This window comes from Stomoxys calcitrans, chromosome 1 (genome assembly GCF_963082655.1).
Source record: "Stomoxys calcitrans chromosome 1, idStoCalc2.1, whole genome shotgun sequence".
NCBI classification, from domain to species: domain Eukaryota; kingdom Metazoa; phylum Arthropoda; class Insecta; order Diptera; family Muscidae; genus Stomoxys; species Stomoxys calcitrans.
The window spans coordinates 119,314,437-119,330,933 of record NC_081552.1 but is presented as its reverse complement, the minus strand read 5'-3'; the positions used below and the strand labels follow the sequence as shown (position 1 = coordinate 119,330,933).

The following is a 16,497-nucleotide window of genomic DNA, read 5'->3' as shown; positions in this document are numbered from 1 at the left end:
CCGACAGTAAAATTGCCATAATGGCAATAACAACCTGGACGGTAAGGTCACGAACAGTCTTGCAGTGTAAGAAGGAGATTAGCGCCTTCTCTGAAGATGGCAAAATCCGCATCGTTTGGGTGCCGTGCCATAACGGAGTAATGAATGCCAGAGGACTGCCATCAATAAACTTGGTTAACCCGAAGCCTTTCGGGTCGACGCAGTCCAAGTTAAGGGAGTGGGCGACGAATGCGCATGTAACATTGTGGAACAGCGAAACGGTCGGTAGGACGGCGAAAATCCTATGGGGAGTTCCAGATCGTGAGAAGACGAGGCTATTACTGTAAGGAAGCAAGAAGGAGGTCAGTATAGCTATTGGTATCATAACGGGACACATAGGACTACGAGCTCACTTATGTATAATCGGTGCGGCAAGTGATAGCATGTGTAGGGCATGCGGGGAAAATGATGAGACGTTGAAGCATTTCCTTTGTCATTGCCCAGCATTCGCGTCTAACAGATACCAGCACTTCGTGGAGATACAATACCAGACATGAACCAACTTAGGGGAGTGGTAATGAAAACATATAAGGATTTTGTAAGTAACACGGAATTCCTATCTTAAAATGTTCTTTTTAGAGGTTACTTTATAGCTTCTAGAGCGCACAACAAGCCGATTACTGACTTAGGTGTATGTCCATAGTGGCATGGGGCGGATTAATATCTGCAACCTCTTTTCAACCTAACCTAACCTATGGCTCAAGAAGTCAAATCGGGAGATCAGTTAATATGTGTGCTATATCAGGTTATAAACCGTATTTGGACCGTACTTGGCAAAGTTTTTGGAAGTCATAGCAGAACACTACATGCAAAATTTCAGCAAAAAATTGCGGCTTTCGGGGGCTCAAAAAGTCAAATAGGGAGATCCGTTCAAAATTTCAAGCGGCTAGCTCTACGCGTTCAGTGATTTCGACAGACGGACGGATATGGCTAGATCGACTGAGAATGTCGAGACGATCAAGAATATATATACTTTATGGGGTTTTAGACGAATAATTCGAGGTGTTACAAACGGAATGACTAAACTAGTATACCCCATCCTATGATGGTGGGTATGTGTGTGTTTACCCATTCTTTTGCCAAATCAACCAAGTTGCCTTTGTACTAATAGTAATAGTACTTTATCTGAAGCAAAATTAGGTAATCAAAGGTATGGTTACTCTATTTGTTTCATATCATGGCATTTGAAACTTGTAGACTTTGATTTTTTGCAGTCCACTGTAATGTCATCTCAAATACCAACCAAAGGGGTAGCCAAGAGGACCGGGGGTATGCTAGTCTCTATACAAAAAACAGACACGTTATTGACTGACTGAGAGGGCTAAGGGAATGGTTTTGGGCTCAAATTAAAGAGCGTCTCGACAAAATAGGATTTGGTAAAAAAATTTCCAAAATAGTGCCAGAAGTTGGAGGTATAGTACGTTTAGTGCCGCATTTGTTACTATTTGGTTCTTGTAAGTTGAGGTAGAGCTCTGAATTTTAGTAATTAAGTACACTTTGGAAACCTTAAGGTGGAGACTATATGAGTAACTACATGAACCGGGCCCGCTCCGCAGCGCCTTTTTACTTTATATGAAACAAAATTATCCTTGAAATAATTATTTTCGACAATTAAAGAGCTTTTTCTGAAAAATCATGCTAGTATATGTATATCGCTTTACTAACCGTCTAACAACATAAATGCCTTTATCTGAATACCATATAATCTTTGTTGGTCTGCGAATTCGCTCGGCTTTTTTAGGGTCCTCTAAGTTTGGATGTTAGATGTACTCCATTCTTAAAGACTTTATTTAAGCTCGATATTCTCATGGGGAAAAATTTCGCTTAAATCGTACCACCCATCTCCGATATCTGGCGAAAATTGTAGTAAGGGGAAAATTTTTGAAATTGTTTCATTTAGGTACTTAAACGTACAAAATTTAGATTTCTTTGCAGATTGAACTACCGCTCTCAAAATTGGCATATAGTTACTCATTGACAGTATATATCTGGCGACCTGACGATGTTTGTAAATTCGTATATTTTGGTACTTAAATGTACAAAATGGTCTATCTTGACGATTTAAGTTAGAGCTCTGAAATTTGGGATACAGGTACACTTTAAAATTTTGCAATGGCGTATTAAATTGAGGAAACAGAAAAAAATTTCCTCGATTTATTCCTATCGTTGATTAGTATATGCCAATACACATCGCAAATTAGGCGCCATGGTACTGTTTATGTTAAATGGTTCTAAACTTTAAAATATCTTAATTATATATTTTTCGACTTTTTTACACCACAAAGTAAATTTAATATTTTAACGATTTTATTTCATTTAATATGTTTTAATATTAACATATATTTTTTTCAAAAATTTAAACAGAAGCGTTGCCATTTTTATTTAATGTCCATAGGATATAGTAGTTTGGGTTCCAATGGCGGATCATATCATATGATCAGAGTACTCTGTAGACAAAACATTGGACAGAATATCTATGAATGAACGATGAATTTCGCCATCATTTTGAAATGTTTGGAGTTGATATAATTTGTGTGAGTAAAACTTGGTGTAATACGTCTATTACAGATGGCATGGTAGGCATTAAAGGATTCAATATGCACAGAAATGATAGAAGCTCTCTTGGAGTTGGTGTGGCTATATATTGTATAAAAGGAAGAATGTAAATCGATATTTATGCAGATTGTTGTTAATGCTCGTAAAATTCTTTTGGGGTGTGCATATAGACCGAACAGTAATATACCGTATGAAACCTTTTTTGATTTGATTCTTAACATTACTGTACATTATGATGATGTATTAATAGCTGGCGATCTAAACTCCAACCTTTTCAAGGAGAGAACGTTAATTGAGTCGTTTAATTCTATTTGCTAATTTACAACAACTGCAAACAGCCTTATTGACCGTTTTCTTGTACCAAAGCCGGAAAATATTTTACTATATAACCAGCTTAGTTTGCCTTGTTTCTCCAAGCATGATCTCATAATTCTAACATGTGATGCCTTGCCTGTGCCGGAACAAGAGCCCAAACGGTTTTTTAATTTTAATAAAATTGATTACAATGCACTTGCCTACGAAATATATAACGTTGATTGCTAAATATATGATATTTCTTCGACTGATGAGCAATTAACATTTCTTAATGAAAATCTACTTCTTCACTGTACCGTGCCTGTCTGCACACAATGCTGATCCTGATGAAGTGAATACTTACAGCCTTATTCACAAACATTTAAAAGAGCTCTATAAGCCGAAAATAGAATAAAATGTTGTTTTTTGTATTCACAAACACATAATAGCCTATTTTACCCTTAATAAACCAATTTTAAATTTGAAAAAGTTATTATTGGTTTTACCCTTGTTTAACACCATTTTAAAATTACATTTCTCAATTGCACGAGCATAAACTACTTTAAATAAATGTGAAACGTTTGATTAAATTTGTGAATAGCGAAAAATCTTATAAAAATGGATGCACTTAATGTAATCGGTGAAATAAGTAAGTATAGAACAAATTAAAGCGCGTTAAGTTCGGCCGGGCCGAATCTTATAGACCTTCCACCATGGATTGCAATTGACAAGTTTTGACAATGACAATGACGATTTGTATATACGCTATGTAACGTTATTGACCATGTTACATGTTATCAAAAGATCATCTCTAGAGGCTCAAATAATCTAACCGGGAAAACGGTTTATGGAAGCTTTTTCGGAGGATGTACCGTACTTCCTATAGTAGTTAAAAGTCATAACAAAACACTATGGGAAAAATTTCAGCCAAACCGGATAATAAATGCGCCTTCTAAGGCCCAAAAAGGCAAACTAGGAGATTGTTTTATATGGCAGCTTACTTAAACTTATAAGAATATTTAGCAAAATTTTGAGCGGCTAGCGAAAGGAATGAAAATCCGTGTATTTTTATACCCACCACCGAGGATGAGGATATATTCATTTAGTCATTCCGTTTGCAACACATCGAAATATCCATTTCCGACCTTACAAAGTATATATATTCTTGATTGTCATAAAAATCTAAGACGATCTAGCCATGTCCGTCCGTCTGTCTGTTGAGAACACGATACAGTCTTTAAAAATTGAGATATTGAGCTGAAATTTTGCACAGACTCGTATTTCTTCTATACGCAGGTTAAGTTCTTGAATGGGCAAAATCTGACGATATTTGGATATAGCTGCCATATAGACCGATTTAGGGTCTTCAGGCCATAAAGACCGCAGTTTTTGTACGATGTCGATGTACAAAGAAAGAGTTGATCCATTTTCTATTCCGGACCATCACTTTAAAGCCAAATATCGGTTAAAGAAATCAACGGCCAAAAAAATTATTGGTCTATTAAAAAATGATATTGAATTAAGCAAAAGAGGGCACGGGACTCCGGCCGAACTACAAGTTATGGTTGCTTTGCGTTGTTGGGGTCGCAGAGAGGTTTGTTTACTTGTTGTTAAATGATTAAATTTAATCCTTTTATTGGCAAAATCCTGTTTCAAGATGATGCGGGAGATTTGCACAGATTAGCCCAACCAACGGTTTCAAGAATATGCAATAGAGTTGCTCGCGCTTTGGCTCGTCATGGTATGGAATACATAAACATGCCGACATCTCTCAAAGAGCAAGCCGTAATAATGAGAGATTTTAAGGCCATTAGAAACTTTCCGGGCGTTATTGGAGCAATTGATGGAACTCATGTTAAAATAAAAAAAAAACTGGTGGAGATCTTGCCCAATATTATATAAACCGGAAAGGATTCTATTCACTGAATGTACAGGTGTGAGGTGATTTACTAATCGAAGGAGCATAATAAAAAATTAGAATTTCATTTTTAGGTTGTGTGTGATGCCCAATTGAAAATTCGCGACATAGTTGCTAGGTGGAGAGGAAGTACTCATTATTAAGGAACGATTTGAAAAAAAAGAATTCAGGGGTCGTTTACTTGGAGATTCAGGATATCAGTTGACGCATTATCTATTTACTCCTCTCCTCCGCACTAACAACGAAAAGGAAGAACGCTACAATGTTGCTCATATTGCAACAAGGAATACAGTAGAGAGGTGTTTTGGGGTGTGGAAGCAGCGATTTCGTTGTTTGTTGGATGGAATGACGGTTAGTCTATTAAATGCGAAGACTGTTATCGTTGCACTTGCTGTGCTTCACAACATTGTATATTTTTATTAATAATTTGACATAGTCAAATAGCCGGAATTGCCAGATAAAACTTCAAAAAATTCTAAAAATTTTTCATAGTTATTTGACTGTTATTATGTGTTTGTGAATACACAATTTTAAAATCAGTTTATTAAGCAAAAAGTGTATAATAGTTAAAATAGGTTTTAAGCCCATAATAAGAACTGTTTGTGAATAAGGCTGTTAGTTTCTAAACTGCACAATGAGCCTTGAATCAAATACTGTACAAAGAAACACATCAACTGTTTTATCGAATGCGCAAATATTTCCTGAATTCACAACTTTTGAATTTGCATGTGTTCAGGTATTGATGTTTATGAGGGCAGTATACCAATAAAATCAAATGCAGTTGGTTTGGATGGCTTACATTCATAAAATGCACTTTACCTAACATACTGCCATATATTGTTCAACACTACATTGACCACAAGCATATATCCGTTCGCATGGAAACATTCAAAAGTGATACCATTACCTAAATCAAAACATGGAAATGACTATTATAAAAGGCTTTCGAGAAAATAACCCATAAGCAAATAAGTACATACTTAAGTGAGTTCCGCCTGTTATCCACCAAACAGTCTGGTTTCAGACCAAGCCATAACTGCATCACTGCTTTAATCGATGTTATCTAAGGCATTAGATCAAATATTGATTATGGACAATTAACATATCTAGTACTGTTGGATCACTCAAAAGCCTTTGACTAAGAGATGGCAAAATATTAATTTTTTTGCGGAATATCGGTTGTTATTTTTTTCTATCGATATTTTGACAAAGTTCCCCTACTTGCAAATTAAAAAAAAAAAAATAAGTAAAAGCGTGCTAAGTTCGGCCGGGCCGAATCTTATATACCCTCCACCATGGATTGTATTTGTCGAGTTTTTTCCCGGCATCTCTCCTTAGGCAAAAAAGGATATAAGAAAAGGTTTGCTCTGCTATTAGAGCGATAACAAGATATGGTGTGGTTTGGACCACAATTAAATTATATGTTGGAGACCTGTGTAAAATGTCAGCCAATTCGAATAAAAATTGCGAACTTTGGGGGCTCAAGAAGTAAAATAGAGAGATCGATTTATATGGGAGCTGTATCGGGCTATAGACCGATTCAGACCATAATAAACATGTATATTGATGGTCATGAGAGGATCCGTCAAGCAAATCGGATAATAATTGCGACCTCTAAAGGCTCAAGAAGTCAAGATCCCAGATGGGTTTATGTGGCAGCTATATCAGGCTATGAACCGACTTGAAACTTATTTTACACTTATTTTACACAAAATTTCAGCCAAATCGGATAGAAATTGCGCCTTCTAGAAGCTGAAGAAGTCAAGTCCCCAGATCGGTTTATATGACAGCTATATCAGGTTATGGTCGGATTTAAACCATACTAGGTACAGTTGTTAGATATCATAACAAAATTCTTCGTGCAAAAATTCATTCAATTCGGATAAGAATTGCGCCCTCTAGAGGCTCAAGAAGTGAAGACGCAAGATCGGTTTATATGACAGCTATATAAGGTTATGGACCGATTTCGACCATACTCAGCACAGTTATTGGAAGTCATAACAAAACATCACATGCAAAATTTCAGCCAAATCGGATAAGAATTGTGTCCTCTAGCGTCTCAAGAAGTCAAGACCCAAGATCGGTTTATATGGCACCTATATCGGGTTATAGACCGACTTAAACCATACTTGACGCAGTTATTGGATATCATAACAAAACACGTCGTGCAAAATTTCAGTCAAATCGGATCCGAATTGCGCCCTCTATAGACTCAAGAAGTCAAGACCCAAGATCGGTTTTTATGGCAGCTATATCAAAACATGGACCGATATGGCCCATTTACAATCCCAATTGACCTACGCTAATAAGAAGAATTTCTGCAAAATTTCAAGTGGCTAGCTTTACTCCTTCGACATAAAATGTCACGACGATCAAGAATACATATACTTTATGGGGTCTCAGGCGAATATTTCGAGTAGTTACAAACAGAATGACGAAGTTAGTATACCCCCATTCTATGGTGGAGGGTATAAAAACACAACTGACAAAAGAACGTCTACAGTAGAACAGCAGCAAAAAATTGTGTTTTTCAATATTTCAATTAAAAGCCTAAAACTTGAAAACATTTTGAAATGAAACAGCACAAAAAAAAATAATTCATGATAATTTAAATTAAAAGAAAAAAAAAATAATTGAAAGAAAATCTTTAATTTCTAGCATTAATTTTCTGGAAATAGACAACCGTTCATATTTCATACCATCTGGCGAGGTGCGCTTCGCTCCACCTTAAAATGTCTTTTTGAAATTATACAGCCCAAATTAATTTCTCCCTCGAATAAAATCCTCCTATTCCAATTGAATGAGGAGAGGAAATTTTTGGGAGAGGGATTTACGAATTCTCAAAAACAGCTGTTTTGTATCAGCTGTTTTATTTTGGCTAAACATTTTACTGTTATTTCTTGGAAAAGGAACATAAAATGGAAAAATTAGCAAAAGTAGTAATAAAGGTTGATAAAAATGTTTACAAACATGTTAACTGTTGCTTCTGTAATGTTTGTTTTAATTTTTGTATTTTAATAGTGCACAATTATGGCCTACAGCCTGTCACCATATTTATGTGTTGTGATAACAACTTTCCGTCTTCATCCAACAATCGTTGACTAAATTAGATGCTTTCGGAGTGATCTGGTAGACAGATCAATTTTTGGCGTGTTGTCACTGGTTGCATGCGGGGCACACATCTTGCATGTTGGCGTTTTCCCCTGCCAAAAGGAGTTAAGGTGGCTGAATCGTATGAATGCTGTGGTGGTGTGCCAGATACTCCGTCTAGAACTTAAAGTTCTAATCGACATTTCGGGCGGCGGCCGCTTTTCTTGGTGTTTGGGACGGCTGCTGGACATAGTGCTGCCGGAAATCGACTTATCGATTTATTCTTACAACTGTGGAGTAAATGCTGCCAAATGTGGCGCCAAGTATCTTTGAATAATTGTCCACTAACATTCCATTAAGGAACAGGCAGAAGACTTCTTGCACATCATTGAGTGCCGCCCGATTCTACTTTAAGCTCAATGATAAGGGACCTCCTTTAAGTACCCGACTCGGAACGGAGTGCCAATGAAATTGAAAAACTTAAAAAAATCGTCCACGGTGTGTACATGACATATTTAAATCGGGAGAACCTAACAAAATTTGTACTTGTTTTTGATGAAAAGTGAAAAATAATTTCCATATATTTTAAATTGTTCGTAAGTAATAAGAAGTGGTACCATTTTTATACCCTCCACCATAGGGGTATACTAATTTCGTCATTTTGTTTGTAACTACTCGAAATATTCGCCTGATACCCCATAAAGTATATATATTCTTGATCGTCGCGACATTTTATGACGATCTAGCCATGTCCGTCCGTCTATCCGTCCGTCCGTCTGTCTGTCGAAAGCACGCTAACTTCCGAAGGAGTAAAGCTAGCCGCTTGAAATTTTGCATAAATACTTTGTATTAGTGTAGATCGGTTGGTATTGTAAATGGGCCATATCGGTCCATGTTTTGATATAGCTACCATATAAACCGATCTTGGGTCTTGACTTCTTGAGTCTCTAGAGGGCGCAATTCTCATCCGATTTGACTGAAATTTTGCACATAGTGTTTTAGTATCACTTCTAACAACTGTGTTAAGTATGGTTCAAATCGGTCTATAAACTGGTATAGCTGCCATATAAACCGATCTTGGGTCTTGATTTCTTAAGCCTCTAGAGTGCGCAATTCTTACCCGATTGGAATGAAATTGTACACGACGTGTTTTGTTATGATATCCAACAACTGTGATAAGTATGATTCAGTTCATAACCTGATATAGCTGTCATATAAACCGATCTGGGATCTTGACTTCTTGAGCCTCTAGAGGTCGCAATTATTATCCGATTTGCCTGAAATTTTGTACAACGGATCCTCTCATGACCATCAACATACGTGTTTATTATGGTCTGAATCGGTCTATAGCCCGATACAGCTCCCATATAAATCGATCTCTGTATTTTACTTCTTGAGCCCCCAAAGGGTGCAATACTTATTCGAATTGGCTGACATTTTACACAGGTCTCCAACATATAATTTAATTGTGGTCTAAACAGGATCATATCTTGATATCGCTCTTATAGCGGAGCAAATCTTTTCTTATATCATTTTTTGCCTAAGAAGAGATGTCGGGAAAAGAACTCGACAAATGCGCTTCATGGTGGAGGGTATATAAGATTCGGCCCGGCCCACCTTAGCACGCTTTTACTTGTTTTTTATACAAACATAAAATTCAAAATTTTTTATCTTAACTCCCTTTCATTTGTTTGGGGGAATTTTTCCCAAGTTTTATCGCTTCATTCTCCCTCTTATATCGATTCAGAATAGCTACTTTTTTCTCTGGGAGAGATTTCCCTTTTTCGAAGTTTATTTAGAATAAGAGAAAGGGGATTAGGGAAAAAACTCCCAGTAAATTGTTATTCAGAATAGGGCTGCTATTCAAGGCATTGTAAGCTTTGTGTCCTTGCCATATTACCATTAATTATTGTGAATTTAGTTTAAATCGAAAAGGATTTAAACAAGAGGGGGGAAGTTCCACCTTATGGATATTTTTCTAAATATTCGACTAACGGTAACTTGTAACCCGTTCATTTCATATGGGTATAGTCTATTGGGCAATATTACTGACAATACTGCGATATTATAATATTATTTTAAAACCATCTTGACATTAATATTGTGGGATTTTGGCTAAACATGAAAACATAATAAAATAGCAGTGAGCCTACTGCTTAAAATTTTGCAAAAATTAATTATTTTAATTTATGTAGGTCAGTTGGTGTGACATATCTAATGAGACAAATCAGAGTCCATTGTGATACCACAGTAGCGGCAGACCAAAGCCTCTGGTGGAAATCAAACCCACGATCCCCGCATTGACAATACGAGCCAGCTTCCAACTCGGCTACCAGGGAGCCAATAGGGACATAGTCTTCATTTATGTTACAAAATACTCTAAAAAGTATCAAAAAACTAAAAATATTGATGCATGTGTTAATATCACCATACTCTCTTCGATATTTTACTAATATATGTAACACATACAGACTTAATTTTTTGGGAAACCTCTAGTGAAATCCCATTTGGAACATTTCCTTCATTGAGATCATCCTTTGTAAGTGAAGATTTTAGAGACACTATGTAATGTATTCAAAAATATACGAAGTTTAAGAAACTTGTTTTTATTTATGCATAAATTATTGGCGGTACTTATGTAATTATATTGTATTTATAGATTTCATTTCATTGGAGAATCATAGTTAAATCTGATGTGGGATATTTCTTCCTTTGACACAATGCTCCTAAAGTAGAACATTGTAGGAGATTTTGGTTAAATTTGAACATATGCTAAAATAACACTTAAAGGTGTCAGCAAACAATTTTCGCATGAAATTTGCAAATATATATTTTAATTTATTTTAAAAGTTTTTTATCTTCATGTATAATCTATTTTAAATTTGCAGTGAAATTTGATGGAGAATATTTCTTCCTTTGAGACCATTTCTCAAAAATGAAGTTTCGTGTTACTTTCATGCACAAATTTGAAAATATTAAGACGGAAAAAAACAAGTAAAAAGGCGTTATGTTCGGCCGGGCCGAACTTTGGATACCCACCACTTCGGGTATATATGTAAACCATCTTTCGTCAAAATCCGGTGTAAAATTCATACTTTAAGCACCATATCAGCTAAATCACTATATGTTCCGATTTGGACCAAATACTAATAAGTAAAAGTCATTAATCAATTGTATATAACAAAATATTGTTTTTTAGTAGTTATATCTAAAAATAAACCGATTTGAAATATACACGACACGGATATCGAAAAGCATAACATAAGTCAGTATGTCAAATTTCAATGAAATCGGAATAAAAATGCGCCTTTTATGGGGCCAAGACTTTAAATCGAGAGATCGGCCTATATGGCAGCTATATGCAAATCTTGATCGATCTAGACCAAATTGCAGAAATATGAGGAGGGGCTTAACTTAACTCTATGTCCCAAATTTCGGCAACATCGGACAATAAATGCGCTTTTTATGGCCCACAAAACCTAAAACCGAGAGATTGGTCTATATGGCAGCTATATCCAAATCTGGACCGATTTGTGCGATAATGCAGACGTATGTCAAAGGGCTTAACTTAACTCACTGTCCCAAATTTCGGCGACATCGGACAATAAATGCGCCTTTTATGGGCCTAAGACCCTAAATAGGAGGATCGGTCTATATGGCAGCTATATCGAAATCTGGACCGATCTGGGCCAAATTGACGAAGGATGTTGAAGGGCCTAACACAACTCATTGTTCCAAATTTCAGCAAAATCGGATAATAAATGTGGCTTTTATTGGCCTAAGACCCTAAATCGGCGGATCGGTCTATATGGGGGCTATATCAAGATATAGTACGATATAGACCGTCTTCCAATTTAACCTGCTTATGGACAAAAAAAGAATCTCTTCAATATTTCAGCTCAATATCTCTATTTTTAAAGACTTTAGCGTGATTTCAACAGACAGACGGACATGTCTAGATCGTCTTAGATTTTTACGCTGATCAAGAATATATATACTTTATAGGGTCGGAAATGGATATTTCGATGTGTTGCAAACGGAATGACAAAATGAATATACCCCTATCCTTCGGTGGTGGGTATAAAAATGAATGTGAAAAAATCACCCACCATAGGGATGGCGATAAAAAATTTGGGAGCACCACCATTATAACTAAATGTGTTTGGTTTTATTGACCAGAGCAAGGGCAATTTCGGTTTTAACAAAAATAAAATAATAACCAATTGAACAATGATATAAGGTTTCCATATCTCCCACCTAAAAGATATTTGGTTGCCTTAACGGTTACATATAAGAGTGTAGATAAGGTATTCCCTTTTAATTGCCAATATATTTGTGGTTAGCTTCCTCCATCTTTGAAACATTCTATGTACTACCTCTCTTGATAAACAGAGTAAATTATTCACTCCGATTGCCCAGTTTTGTAATTGACTTCGCAAACACAACCATTGATTCGTTTATTTTAATTAAAATGACACGTTTTGCTTTCTTCACAGGTTGATGCGGTGCATCCATTAACGAATTCATCGTCGACAACTGCAACAGCATCATCGTCATCGAAAACCAACGAAACGTTCCCTATCAAATCGGATGCGCATTTTGCGCTTCATGTTCTTCTTCTGCAGGTTGTGTCCTCCTACCTTTGCTACATTTTCGCCAAATTTGCATGTAAAATAAAAATCCAGGAATTCAGTTACGCTTTGCCACTAAGCTTGAGTACACCGCTGGCTGTGGCCGCCACATTTGCACTGACTTGGCTGAGTGAGGCAGATGTGTGCTCACTTAGCGAATACCTGCCAAAGTATCTGGCATTGAGGGCAGTGCCAGCATATGCCGCAGGAGCTACTGTGAACATTGAAGGGGGCGATGGCATGAGTGATGGCTTCGTAGACTCGATAAATAAATTTGTAGGAGAGCATCTCTGGATTTGGCTTCTGTGGTGGATCTCCCATTTATGGGTAACACATCATGTATGGTGTCCGAAAAATGATAAAAATCTCCCCACCGAGAAGCTGTTCATTTGTCCGTGGTATTGCGGTTTTTTGGTCGAACAGTGCATTACTCTGAATAGACGCATTGTGGATTGGAACGAAGAGTACTTATCAATTAAGGTAAGTCCATTTATATGCTGGTCTGCAAACGCGTATGCTTGGTCATGGCCTTTTTAATTGGCCATGTCCGCATGCTTTTGTTGCTGTGCCACCGATGAAATGGCCCTGTCACGAAATGGTCTCGTCTATGCTTTATTTAAACGTGAAATCATGCTGGATGCTTAAGTACTCAAACGTCCATTCGTTTTGGTTAAACGGTCTTTAAAATTTTTAAAGCATATTCAAGTAAGTAAGGAAAGGTAAAAGTAGTGCGGCGCCAACTATATATTGTACATTAAACCGTCCCATCCTATAAGGAGAATTTTTTTTGCAAAAAGAGAAACGCATATGCTAAATTGTTTCCCTTTTTACTTATTTATTTTTTATTTTATCGGAGGATTTTATGTCCTAGAATTCAATTTAAGCACAAAGTAAACATTTGTATGACACTTACGAGGTCCTAATTTTTCAAAAGGTATATATTAATTCATCAAGAATTATGTTGTTCCCTTTAAAGTAATCCCCCTCAGATATAATACACTTATGCCAGCGTTCTTCACGCCCAAGCATTGATGTGTGAGCTTGTGCGTGTGGTGTTTTCTTCCACAATTCTTGGCGTTTCTGACGAATTGCTTCACGTAATTGGCGCATAACTTCAGATCAAAATTTCGATGTGTTACAAACGGAATGGTTACAATCCTATGGTGGAGGGTATACAATATGCGAAATTGGGACCTATGTAACTCTCGAAATTTGAAAATAACGGTTTTTTTATCATACCACGAAATAAGTATACCCCTCCCATGGTGGAGGGCATCGGATGGAGGGTATATTAATTTTGTCATTCAGTTTTTTACACATCGAAATATTGATCTGAAGTTATGCGCCATTTGCGCGAAGCAATTCGTCAGAAACGCACAGAATCGTGGAAAAACCAACCATAAACTTATACATCGATGCTTGTGCGTGAGTTTTTGTCCAAAAACAAGACCTAAAACACCTTATTCACCGGGCTTGGCCCCCGCTCACATTTTCTCTTCCCAAGACTGAAGACACCGATGAAAGAAAAGCGTTTTGCAATGAATGAGGAGATAAAGGAAAAATCGAAACATATGAATGTTGGCCATACCAAAAAAACACGTTTCAGAAGTGTTTCTGGGATTGGAAAAACGCTGGCATAAGTGTATTAATCTAAGACGCAACAAAGTATAAATATGCTTGATCGCCTTGACATTCTAAGTCGATTAAGCCATGTCCCTCCGCCTGTCTGTCGAAAGCACACTTACTTTCGAAGGAATAAAACTAGTTGCTTGAAATTTTGCAAAAATACTTTCCATTCGTGTAGGTCGGTTGGGATTGAAAACAGCGTTGCCGCTCAAGAAAATTATTTCTTACCAAAATTTTAGAAAAATCCTATTAAACCCATCCAAAACCTACCAAATGTTCTACAAGCCAAAAATACGGTATATGTTTTTATACACACCACCGAAGAGTTGGCTATTTTTATACCCTCCACCATAGGATGGGGGGTATACAAGTTTCGTCATTCTGTTTGTAACTACTCGAAATATTCGTCTGAGACCGTGTCCGTCCGTGTCCGTCCGTCTGTCGAAAGCACGCTAACTTCCGAAGGAGTAAAGCTAGCCGCTTGAAATTTTGCACAAATCTTTCCTGTTAGTGTAGGTCCGTTGGTATTGTAAATGGGCCAAATCGGTCCATGTTTTATATAGGCTCTTGACTTCTTGAGCTTCTAGAGTGTCCGATTGGAATGAAATTTTGCACGACGTGTTTTGTTATGATATCCAACAACTTTGCCAAGTATGGTTCAAATATAGCTGCCAAATTCAAATATAGCTGGAGCCTCTAGAGGGCGCAATTCTTATCCGTTTGGAATGAAATTTTGTTTTGTTATGATATCCAACAACTGTGCCAAGTATGGTTCAAATCGGTCGATAACCTGATATAGCTGCCATATAAACCGATCTGGGATCTTGACTTCTTGAGCCTCTAGAGGTCGCAATTTTTATGCGATTTGCCTGAAATTATGTACTACGGATCCTCTCATGACCATCAACATACGTGTTTATTATGATCTGAATCGGTCTATAGCCCGATACAGCTCCCATATAAATAAATCCCATAAAATTCTTATTCGAATTGGCTGACATTTTACACAGGTCTCCAACATGTAATAATATAATAATAGCAGAGCAAATCTTTTCTAATATCATTTTTTGCCTAAGAGGAGATGGCGGGAGAAGAACTCGGCAAATGCGATCCATGGTGGAGGGTATGTAAGATTCGGCCCGGCCGAACTTAGCACGCTTTTACTTGTTTTTTCTATTCCATTTGCATCACATCAAATTATACATTTTCAAACATACAAAGTATAAATACTAGATTGTCGTTTAATGAAATCACTTTATTGCCTAAAGTTCAAAGATGGCCTTTTATACCGATCTCCCGATAAGAAATCTGGAGTTCATAAGAGTCGTTTATACTTTTGTCCCGATTTCAATGAACAATTGTGCTGACTTTGGATAAACTGATATCCCTATTTAAGGGTTTGTTCCCAGAAATAAGCTTTTACTACCAATTTTCGCCGTTACCGTAAGTTAAGCATACTTCCCTCAATATCTGAGCATATATCAGATCTGAACATTTTTGTATGCAACTGCCATATGGCCCTACTTTCTGATTGAAGGCATTAAACAGGTGAATTTTGAGCACACAAAAGCCGCATTTTTGCCCAAAATTTATTAAATTTGGAAGAGATCACTTAACACTTGTTCTAGTTACTGTCAATATCCTTTTTATACCCACCACCGAAGGATGGGGGTATATTCATTTTGTCATTCCGTTTGCAACACATCGAAATATCCATTTCCGACCCTATAAAGTAGTAGACATGTCCGTCCGTCTGTCTGTTGACTACTACGCTACAGCCTTTAAAAATTGAGATATTGAGCTGAAACTTTGCACAGATTCTTTTTTTGTCCATAAGCAGGTTAAGTTCGAAGATGGGCTTTATCGGACTATATCTTGATATAGCCCCCATATAGACCGATCGGCCGATTTAGGGTCTTAGGCCCATAAAAACCACATTTATTATCCGATTTTGCTGAAATTTAGAACAGGGAGTTATGTTAGGCCCTTCGACATCCTCCGTCTATTTGGCTCAGATCGGTCTAGATTTGGATATAGCTGCCATATAGACCGATCCTCCGATTTGGGGTCTTAGGCCCATAAAAGCCACATTTATTAGCCGATTTTGCTATGATTTGAGACAGTGAGTTGTGTTAGGCCCTACAACGTCCTTCGTCAATTTGGCTCAGATCGGTTCAGATTTGGATATAGCTGCCATATAGACCGATCCTCCGATTTAGGGTTATATGCCCATAAAAGCTACATTTATTATGCGATTTTGCTGAAATTTGGGACAGTGCGTTGTCTTGGGCCCTTGACGTCCTCTGTGAATTTGGCTCAGATCGGTCAAGATTTAGATATAGC

The 16,497-nt window shown here is 37.0% G+C and overlaps 1 protein-coding gene across 1 annotated transcript in view; it reads left to right on the top strand.

Moving 5' to 3' along the window:
• LOC106094648 (chitin synthase chs-2) overlaps positions 1-16,497 on the top strand; it is a 414,794-nt gene that overhangs the window by 115,114 nt on the left and 283,183 nt on the right. Inside the window, exon 7 of the mRNA XM_059360879.1 lies at positions 12,394-13,008. Within this exon, the coding sequence (XP_059216862.1) occupies positions 12,394-13,008 (615 nt within the window). The remainder of the gene's footprint in view (positions 1-12,393; positions 13,009-16,497) is intronic.